An 11,141-nucleotide genomic window follows, 5' to 3' on the forward strand; every position below is an offset into this window, starting at 1 on the left:
GATAGAAGCTAGACTTTTGCTTACTGCGCCCCCTACTTTAAGAGGTTGCTCCCACCACACTACTGTTAGCGGGACTCGATCCCGGATCATTGTTCTCAAACTTTACCCCGACTAACTGAGTTGCCCATACATGTTAATCCAGACAATAATTAAGATTTGCAGCACTACATTAAACTCAACAAAAAAGCAAAGTGAAAGGAGACAGAATCCATCTTTGCAGTTATTCTTTCTCCCCTTGGTATGACAGAATAGATTCCTGCAAAATTCTAGGAATATGACCAAAACTTTTTTCTTGGAATTGAAGAAGAGAAACTTTCAAGTCAATTAAGCACCACAAAAAGCCCCCATGCCCACAAGGAATTAGCTAGCTTAGCATGGACATTAATCAAGGAATATCTGTTTCCCAAGAAACTCTCTCATCTCATCTGCAGATTATTGCTGTGTTCTTCTTCTCCCCTCTCTGTATATAAACCCTACAATGCCCACATTCATTTCATTATTTCATATCATAAAACATTTTCAAGAAAATCTTTAGAACACAACAAGAAAAGAGAGTTGAAATGGACCCAAGAATGGGAGCTGCTCCTGCACCAAATCAGGTTTTTGAGGATTTTGTGCCAAAATCTGAGCTTGTGACTGAGGCAGATGCTGACATCCTTCAGATTCATTTGCCAGGTAATGTCCTGTTTCTGTTAGCAATCGATGTCGATCAGCACCGGTGTTAATAATACTATATGGTATTATTAGTATTAGTGTAGATAATATTTGGCGTAACAAAAAATAGTATATAAAAATATTTACCTAGTACTTTTAGTACAGGTGCAGAGACCTGTGCTGATAATATTCGGTATGACAAAACATAGATTATGATTATACATGATAGTACTTGGTATAATTTTTAAAAAATATTACTTTGTAGTATATATGGTTGTACCCTGTATTTTCAGCACTGGTATCGGTAACACTGTGTGGTACTATTAGTATTAGTGTTGTGACGTAACAAAAAATAGTATATATGATTGTACTCGATACTTTTAGCACAAGTGCAAAGACTAGGGCAAATTATTTTGTACACCTTGATCCAAAATACACCATTTACATACTGAATGTTCACAAATTACCTACTAAATGTTCACAGTTCAAATTGTAAACATTAAATATGTAAATTGACACGGGTCCATGGTATAACTATTGAGACACTAGTGTTGATAATACTCGATATAACAAAACATAGTATATAATTATATTATACTTGGTGTTGATAGTATCTAATATAATTCTTTTAAAAATTCAGAACCTAATATAATTCTTTTAATTATAGTATATATGAATATATGATTGTATCTAATACTTTCAGCACCCTGTCGTATAACAAAAAAATTGTATTTCGTATTTGTAAGATTGTATTTGGTATTATTAGCATCGGTGCAGATCACAACAAAGGAAATCCCATATATCATATGATGATTAGTTTGAAGTCATAATAACCAGATTGAATGATCTGCAGATTTCAAGAAGGAACAGCTGAGGGTTCAAGTAACCAGATCAGGAAACCTGAAGATCAGTGGACAAAGGCCTAAATGGGGTGATAAATGGCTGAGATTTCACAAAGAATTCCCCCTTTCACCAAACTGCATCCAAAACAAGATCAGTGCAAAGTTTGAACGTGGGATCCTCTTTGTGAGGCAGCCCAAAATGATCATTGCAGAGAAACAATTGGCTGCAGAGCCTCAGAAACCGGGTGCAGATGAACAGCGAAAGGCGGGGGAAGAGCCAGCCAAGAAAACCGAAGAACAGGCGAAAGGCGGGGCAACTGAACCTTCACAGCCCCCCGAACAGAAAACCAGGGAAGAGCCAAGCAAGAAAGCAGAAGAGCAGAGAAAAGGCGAAACTACTGCTTCAGAGACGAAGGGAAAGGAGAGTGAAGTGACAGATGCTAAAACCGCCACTGAGGCAAAGAAAAGTGATGAATTCGTCGAAGATGAGACGATAAACAATAAGGGCTTATCTGATACAAGAAATGCAGCTATGATTGAGAATTCTGGAACTAAATTGGCAACAATTCTGAGACAACCTAGGAGAATCTTGAATGTGGCTCTGGTGGTTATGGTGGTGATTAGCATCTTCATGTATGTTAACAACATGATTAGATCTTCCTGTGAAGCTGAAGAGTGATCATGAAACCACTGTTATTATCTCATAAAGTGGTTGAAGTTGGGGGATATGATTGTGAATAACACAGCTTACCAGTGATTCATTTTATGTTTCTGAAATGGAATAAAAGAAAATTTGGGTTCAAACACAACACATCATTCAAGAACAACATTAGACAGTTCAAAGGTTTTTTACTCGTGTTTCTTGCCCACAAAAAGCGAAATTCCCTTGCCCTTAGGGCTCCTACAGGATAATAGAAGGGTAAATTACATTAACTCAGCTGCCCAAAGAGCCCACCACATTAGGTGTACCTCCTACATTGAGACTGTTAGTTTCCTAAAGTTATCCTTATCCCTGCAATACTCACTCGTTTTTAAAAATGAATCACTCTCTCACATAATTAAATTTGTAATTTCTTTCACTATTTTTCCTACATATCAATGTTTAGAATTGAATCAATTACAAGGCTAAGAAATTGTATAAGTAACCCTGCAAATTTAGGATTTTGAAGAGCAAACCGATTTTATAAGTGTCATTGAGATGATAATTAAAGGACTAAATGTGAAGGCCCCATAATTGGAGGATTGATAAAGCTATTTCTTTATATAATTAGGGGGATAAAAGTGTTATTTTCCAAATTCAATTAAACCAAACTTGGTTCTACTTAAGCATACATAGTAATATTCAGATAAACTTATAAAACCAAGCCTTAATTGTGTCTTATTTAAAAACAACTTTCCTATAAGTTGCCTAGCTTTTGATTCATTCCGCACTGTGATTATGTGGCACTGCTCAATGAAGCAGTTGCGTTGTCCTACTTATTTAAAGTTTGAGAATAGGTTGAGAGCGTTACACCATGATACCGTATAATAAAAGTTAAGTTAAAAAAAAAAATCAAATAGAAAAGGCCATTTCCATTCAGAAATCCTTAAATTTCCGACCACTTTCGGTAATTGGAAATCTCGAGTTTTCTAGCCATGCCAAATCATTTGCAGCACATCATGCTCTAAATGATATAGTCTGAAATAAGTGTCACAACCTGTTATATTCAGTCAGCATCATTGGAACAAAATTTGGTACAAAAGACTTGGGGAAAGTAACATTATCCTTACATATATGCCCATGATAAATCAAAATCAGAGCATATAAAATCACAAGGCATTTATTATGAAAAGAAAGATTCCAACAGCCCATCAGTACCATCAGAACAGCATCACAATTGAACTGAACAAAAATTTTCAGAGGTATATTAAGTATAATTCGTTATTGAGAAAGCATTCTAACTTCTAAGCTATTCTCACGTATAAGAAAAATGAACTCACTTGGAGGGCACAGCCTTGATCAGTTTCATGTATTAAGCTTCTAAAGTGACTGACTTGTTCACTCATTTGTCGCTTGTGAGCTGTGCGCGAAGGACCTTAGCCGCTGCAACCATATTGCTAAGTGCAGGTTTGACTTCGGTGTACTTGCGTGTCTTGAGGCCACAGTCGGGGTTGACCCAAAGGATATTGGTATCAAAGACCGTGAGCATCTTATTGATCTTCTCAGAAATTTCATCTGTTGATGGGATTCTGGGTGAATGGATGTCATACACACCGGGGCCGATACCTGCAGCGTATCTCACACCCTCTTGGAAAACTGAAAGAAGCTTCTGATCAGACCTGGAGTTCTCGATGCTGATCACATCAGCATCCATATCTATGATTGAATGGATGATGTCATTGAAGTTTGAGTAGCACATATGTGTGTGAATCTGCGACGATAAAGCAATTATAGCACTTAGAATGGAAACCAACAGACTGTTATCACCTTATGCAATATGCCTTCTGTCTTTTCAAAAGGATATGGACTGAAGAATTCTCTTCTTGGATTGTAAGCGATTATTACGAAAAAGGCTGGGAAATGGAGTTACAGCATACCTATCACGAGGGAAAAAGATACACTAGTCTTTTGGCAAAAAATAGTCGGGATTCTCCCTAACACTCCTAGAGAATCATCCAGAGAGCGTTCTTGAATTGTTGGACCATAAGGGTTGCATATTCATAAGAACGTGATGCTATTGTTAGCCTTTAGATGCACCCAAATTCGTTGCTAGATTTCTCGGGGGGTTGCATGTATATTATCCAATGACATTTTGTTGTCAAAATCTCTAACTTAATTTGGAAGAACCATGTTTGTTCTTCATTTACTTCGATGATAAGTTTTCTATATATTATACCTTTCATATATGTGAGTATAAGAATGTGAAAAGTTATTGTCCAATGCAAACTACTTCAAAGAGGATTAGAGTAACGACTGACCTGGGTAGTGTCTTGGACGCCACAGTTGGTTATCCTGAACGAATGCACAGCCCAGTCCAAGTAGAAAGCTTGCTCAGACTTTCTAAGCGGCAAACCCTCTCTCAAAGCAGCCTCATCGATTTGGATAGCACCAATGCCAGCCTTCTCCAGATCTTCAACCTCATCCTTGATAGCCAATGCAATCTGATAACAAGTTTCAAACCTAAACAAAGAGAACCAGAAAACCTCGTTAAAATGTGTTGTCAAATGCGGTAGAGGAATGAGCAAAGCACACATCATAAAGGTCACACCTAGGTTGGTCATCTCTGACGAAGGACCAATTCAAAATGGTAACAGGGCCAGTAAGCATTCCCTTCATTGGGCGCTTAGTCATGCTCTGAGCCACTGATGACCAGAAGACAGTCATGGGTTTAGGGCGACTGACATCACCATAGATGATAGGTGGCTTAACACAGCGGGATCCATAAGATTGAACCCATCCATTTGCAGTAAAAGCAAAGCCGGACAACTGCTCACCAAAGTATTCAACCATATCATTTCGCTGCATTACAAGAAAATTTCCCAGTGTCAAGCGTTCTGCATCTCTGTTGTGCCCTTTGACAGAAATTATATTACACAAGCAAAGAAATTCATCACCTCTGGCTCTCCATGCACCAAAACATCAATGTCTAGCTCTTCCTGAAGTTTCACTACTTTGTTGATTTCCTCTGTAATGGCCTTGACATATTCTTCCTCAGAGATTCTGTAATTATGACATTTGCGACATTTCAACTTCCACTCATTTAAATCATTACAGATCTGAGGGGAATAAAATTTTCGTAAGACAACTAACATGTTAGCCTTGTATTCTCTGCGGATTTTTCTGAGCTCCAATGTTTGGGGGAAAGATCCAAGGGTAGTGGTTGGAAGAAGAGGAAGATTCAGCTTTCTTTTTTGAGATTCCAACCTTGCACTCGCACCTGTAGCTCTTCGGTGGTCAGTGCCCCTCAAAGCAGCAGCCTAGGATGAGGAGACTAGTTCATTTAATGATTTAGTAATTGGCACAGACACGACAGTAGGAAGGACAGATAAAATGCACATACAGCCTTCTGGACATCCTCATTAATCACTCTGGGAGAGTATTTTCTTGAAGCATGGGCTGCAGCATTAGCAGAGAAGAATGCCTGAAGATTGAGTACGCAGAAGTTAGAGGCAATAATCATCTGGCCATAGCATATAGAATGCACAATAAACTCCCTCATGTATCAATAAACACCCGGTAGGGGTTGTTCAAATTTATCTTTACAGTTTTAAACACCAAGGTGAACTTTAGCAATGGAGCAGTACATCTCCCAGCAGCAAAAATTTCCTTTGAAGTGATTGCAAAAGAGAAAAGAAAAGAAGGGGGCTTTTTCCGCTTTTTGAGAAAAGAAAAGAAGGGGGAGGACAAAAAAATCGGGTCTATTTGTGTGGCTTTGAAAAGTCTTTGAATAAATCCTCCCCCGTGAATGACTTCATCTCAGGTGATTGTTAAAAATAAAATAAAATAAAATAAAATACTATACAAATAGATATCTAAAATTGAACCTAAATACCTCATTAACGTCCCTGTTGAAGAGTTCAAAAAACAGTTTCTCATTTGAATCGAATGCATAATGTTAATTGTTATAATGAAGTACCTCGTCTTTCTGGCCTTTCAAAGCCTTTGCCAAGGCATTGACTTCAATCAATTTCTGGGCAGCAAATGCAAGCCATGACTTAATTTCTTCATCCATCCTAGTTTCATTCACTAAATCAACTGCAGTGTGGAGCAGCGAGCAGGAGGTAGAGACAACGAGCTTGTCTAGCACCAAACAAAATTGCGCCAGTCAACTACTATTACACAGTAAAAAATAAAAAATGATATACTATCTGCAGGCTCAGCGGGTGATGGGGTCATTATAGTGAAAAAGATTTACTTGACTTGTATTCCTTTTCCATTTTTGGAAACATGCAAGCATGTAGTTACTTGATCCGGCATTCCAATGTCCTCTTTTCTTTTCTCTTCTTAGTTATTCCTTTTTGTTGATAAATGATCCTACTGCCCAGGATTCGAGTATTAACCAGAAGACAAGTAGAAGAGCACAACATTCAGGACTTTCTATGTATTTACATGTGTGTTTCTCTCATCCTTTAAGTGGAAATGTTGTCTTGTTATCTATTGAATATAAATACTTAAAACTAAAGTTAGAAGAAACTACCTTTTCCCACTATGTTTTCAAGACCTTGCAAGATACTGAGAGATGTAGCAAGGTCATTAGCCCAAATATTCCTTCCATCAACAACCCCAGCAAAAAGATATTTTCCCGAAGGAAACCTGTCCTTGATTAAATCAACGGTTTTTGATCCACGCACTAGATCAAACCCAAATGCAGTAACACCCTTCAGAGTAGTCATCATTTTGAAAGCTTCGGCAGGAACATCAGCAAAGTATGTCTCAATGAGAACATTTAAACCGGTTACAGATGACTCTAGTTGTGAGTAGGCATGAGAAAACGCTTGTAATTGGTCAGAACTAAGATCCATGACAAGGCTAGGCTCATCAAACTGAATCCAAGAGGCACCAGCCGCCTTCAATTCAGTAACAACTTCCCTGCATGAGTACATTATAAAGTACGTTTGCCAAGCATGTTAACCACAATTTAGCACATTCTACTTGATATGGTGAATATATTTATAATACAATGGAAAATATCAGATGCTCTTACTTGTAGACAGGAAGTACACTGTCAATCAGGTTTAGAAGAGAAAACGTCTTTTCAACACCCTTTGCTGGTTTAGACAACAACAGGTAGGAAACTGGACCTATGAGGACTGGGATTGTATCAACTCCAAGCTGCATCAATAAAGTAACAAAACCTTTCTAAGATTCATTGCGCATTAAAATAAAATTTTAAAAAATCTTAATCTTGTCCAGAGGTTGCAGAATGCAGATAATGCTAAGGATAACACATTTAGAGCATATTCACTGTTAGAGAGCATTGTTTAAAATCTCCAACCTTCAGCATAAATTAACTTCAAACAGAAAAAAGATAAATCATTTTAAACTCATATCAAATTGTGAAAAAGAGTGAAAAAAACTTACAGATTTAGCCTCCTTGTATTCATTTACAGCCTTGTGAGATGCATAAGAGAACTTAACATCTGGTCCCAACTCAGGAACAATGTAGTGGCTACACACTCCAAAGCAAAAATTATTTCAGTAATCCACCAAACACCAACAAGCACAAGTTATCAGGTCTACATAAATGAATAGTCCACTCAACATCCACAACCAGCAGATATCATGATTTACCAACCAATAAAATCATAGATAAAGTGCTATTACTCACTAATTGGTGTCAAACCACTTGGTCATTTCCATGGCAGGCACAGTGGAATTACCCCTGGCCATTGAAAAGTAGACATCAAACCCAATCTCACCACCTTTCCAACCATATCTTGGGGGAACTGCACCTAGCATAGTAGTCGCATCCAATACTTGATCATAGTATGAGAATGTATTGCTTGGAATGTATTTGATACCAGCATCAACCATCTGCTTCCAAATGGACACCCTGAGATCAGCTGCAACCTTCTCCAAGTCCTCAGAACTACTCTTACCATCCCAAAAAGATTCCAAAGCAAACTTGAGCTCTCTTTTTGGTCCCATACGAGGATATCCAACCGCGTGAGACGCCATTGCCCTGATTTACCGGAAAGAAAATTTCAATTTTAACATCGATTCATTCACACAAGCATGTAGGCCTTCTTACAAAAAAAAATATTATTATTAGCCTACTAAAAAATTGCTTATCCTACCGGTTTTACAAATGGACAAATGAACACACAAGTTACATGAATCCTATTTACCATTAAGCAATGAGCACTCCTTTCTCAAGTATCTTTCATCACATTAGTCTTTACCTCCCTGTTGGGTATACAAAGTTAAGAGCAGGCTGAACAGCACACCTATTCAATAACAGCTTTTGATGAAAGCATAAACTACCAAACAATCATTTTCTTGTCATCAACCACTTGTGTCATTAAAAGCCTAAAACCATGTTCCTAATCTGCTAATCATTACTTACCCTCCTATCATTTCAAAGGATATATTCCAACTATGTCATATACTCATGTTCCTATCTACGAATAAAACTTAAACATTGCTAAACAGGTTGGTGAAAATGGACAATCAAAGAATCAATTGAAACCTAAACAAAATTTCATTAACAAACAACAATTTAAAAAATCAACTGAAACTGAAGTTAACCTGAAGCGGAATTTGAAGCGCAAGAAGGTGGCCGGGCGCGCGTTAGAGGAGTGGCGAAACGATAGAGGAGAAGTGATAGAAAGAGAAAGAGAGGAGAGTGAAGAAAACATAACTGCGAATTTTCTCATTCATGTGGAATCTTCAGACACTGCCATGGCGGCACTTTGCTCTGTTCTCTTATTTATTTATTTTTTATTTGGTACGGAAACTGCATTTTGCATTTTTGCCCCCACAAATTTTGAACATTCAATACTAACCCCTCACCTTTCCATTTTTTTCACTTAACCCCATACACCATAACACCACTAGTGGAAAATCAACAAAAATGAAAGGATGTGTTGGTACTGAATGGATATGGTACTACGGCCCATAAAGATAAAAGACACAATATATATGACGGCTCAGTTCGTATACAAAGCCTAATAGAACTACAACTCAGTACAAGATCAAGTATGAATTAAATATTATTTGTATTGAATTATTGATATAATCATTATAATATTACATTTTGACGGGATCAGGCCCTACGATTATATAAAGGGCCTCACCCCTTCATTAGTGGGAGGTCATTCTTCCTGGCCTCAGAGAAGGTTTCTAAACCTTCAAGCATTTCCTTTCTTCTCCCTGGGTTTTCTAGTCCAAAATAGTCTTGTAATGAGCCCAATTTTGTAATAGCTACGTAGAAGAAATAGTGGAGTTCGACCTGGCCCAACCTAAAAGGCTCGTGGTTCTAACATTTCCTGTTTCTACGTAAAAAGATCTTGCCTTGTTCGTTTTTGTTACGTTACTTACGGCTTTGTACGGTAATGTTGGCACTGCCCGTGGCTATCCCATAGTTACGAAACTAACATTGGCGTCGTCCGTGGAGACACGACGAAAAGCCGTGTTCTCTTTCAAAAACAAAAATGAACAGGAACAAGATTTTCAAAAAACTTTAACAAGCGAACACAAACAACATCAATTTATTCGTGCTCGATTCAGTTATAGTTCTAACTTCTAATTACAACAAATCTTATTGTGTTGAGTTATATTGATACGCATGCTACTTCAATACCATAAAAATCTCTTAGTGTTTAATTTTTAAAAACAATTAAGTCAACCTTAGTTTTTTTTTTTTTTGAGTACTATTGACTCTGTTACAATAAAGTAGCTAAAACTTTAGCTTTAATTAAACAGTAGCTAAAACATTTTTTTTTATAGAAATCTCATTTTTAATTATAAAGTCAAAATATGTTCTTAAAAAAAACTTCTTTCATCAAATTAAAATTTCAAGAATTCAACACATCATTGAAAACAATTTTAATGAAGTGATATTCTAGTGACTTTCTATGATAATATAATTAGCCTATATTTATTTAACGGGGGATATAATTGCGTGAGGTCGTATTATCTTATTTGATAAATTTTTTAAATAAAATTGTAACATTTTTTATAGGATAACATACACACATTAAATTTTTATTAAAAAGTATTGATGTGGTAAATATGATCGCTCCCACAACTACGTAAAAATAATAAATTAAACCGTTTATATATATATATATAGAACCTTAAAAAATCATTTGTTGTTTGGTCTAAGCTATAAAGCTAAAAAAATAGAGATAGTGGGTCAGAAGATCTCGAGTTAGATATAGATGTATACAATGTATTTCTCACATCGTGACCACCATTAGTTCATTGCTTAATTATTCCTAGCAAACTTTCTATCTTTAGAAAATATAATTTTGCACAAATTCCATCATTATTGTTTAGCCACATAAGTACATGCGTACTTTTAGGTAGATTACCTTAATAAGAAAATATCTGCCTTTGGTATGAAAATTAAAATACTTTTTCATATTCTTTCTTCCTTTTTCTATTATTTTTACTAATTTTATTTTTCTTCAACAATTGTCCCTCGTTAAACCTTAACGTCTTATATCCTAATTATAGAACATTCATATAATACCATGCATACTATTATTGCACACTTGATAAAATTAAAACTACTTGCTTCACCAATATTATAATAATAATAATAATAATAATAATAATAATAATAACACTAATATATATGTTGTGACACTATTCACAAAAGCATTTTATGTACTAAAAATATCGAGTATTAGTGTTTGTAATTGTTAAAATTTATAAGGTATAAAATTGTTCAATAAATCATGCATCGTTAACAAGTAATATAGAATCTTTATGAATTTCAAAGAAAGCATAATGTCATCAAACATTATAATCACTTACATACATATTATAATATATAATGTAAATTATGCTATAAAATTTTTATTACACCTTCAATTAGGATGTCATATTACACATCTCTTTTCTCCATCTTCCTCCAACTTAATTTGTAAGTTCAACTAAACTCAAATACACGTACTCCCCCTCTTCCGCTCTTTTTTTTTTTTTTTTTTTTTTATAAT

At 36.0% G+C, this 11,141-nt stretch overlaps 2 protein-coding genes across 4 annotated transcripts; one reads left to right on the top strand and one right to left on the bottom strand.

Moving 5' to 3' along the window:
• Nucleotides 1-442: 442 nt before the first annotated feature.
• LOC116024979 (inactive protein RESTRICTED TEV MOVEMENT 2) lies at nt 443-2,302 on the top strand. Its single transcript, XM_031266029.1, has 2 exons — nt 443-675; nt 1,508-2,302. Exons 1-2 carry the CDS (start codon nt 561-563, stop codon nt 2,173-2,175), a joined length of 783 nt encoding a protein of 260 aa, XP_031121889.1. The 5' UTR covers nt 443-560; the 3' UTR covers nt 2,176-2,302.
• An 868-nt stretch (nt 2,303-3,170) lies between these two features.
• On the bottom strand, nt 3,171-8,898 carry LOC116024978 (5-methyltetrahydropteroyltriglutamate--homocysteine methyltransferase). 3 transcript variants are annotated; one of them, XR_004099556.1, is made up of 13 exons: nt 8,725-8,898; nt 7,805-8,158; nt 7,558-7,645; nt 7,181-7,308; nt 6,674-7,065; nt 6,113-6,276; nt 5,537-5,617; nt 5,287-5,453; nt 5,091-5,196; nt 4,745-4,995; nt 4,455-4,656; nt 3,477-3,907; nt 3,171-3,378 (listed from the first exon to the last, which is right to left on the bottom strand). XR_004099556.1 is itself a non-coding variant. In XM_031266027.1 (12 exons), exons 1-12 carry the CDS (start codon nt 8,850-8,852, stop codon nt 3,539-3,541), a joined length of 2,430 nt encoding a protein of 809 aa, XP_031121887.1. In that variant the 5' UTR covers nt 8,853-8,898; the 3' UTR covers nt 3,171-3,538. The 3 variants fall into 3 exon arrangements, 2 of the variants coding, with proteins under 2 accessions (XP_031121887.1, XP_031121888.1); XM_031266027.1 differs by having other exon boundaries at nt 3,171-3,907; XM_031266028.1 differs by lacking the exon at nt 8,725-8,898 and having other exon boundaries at nt 3,171-3,907; nt 7,558-7,652; nt 7,805-7,901.
• Nucleotides 8,899-11,141: the final 2,243 nt, after the last annotated feature.

Source organism: Ipomoea triloba, chromosome 7 (assembly GCF_003576645.1).
Source record: "Ipomoea triloba cultivar NCNSP0323 chromosome 7, ASM357664v1".
Classification (NCBI taxonomy): domain Eukaryota; kingdom Viridiplantae; phylum Streptophyta; class Magnoliopsida; order Solanales; family Convolvulaceae; genus Ipomoea; species Ipomoea triloba.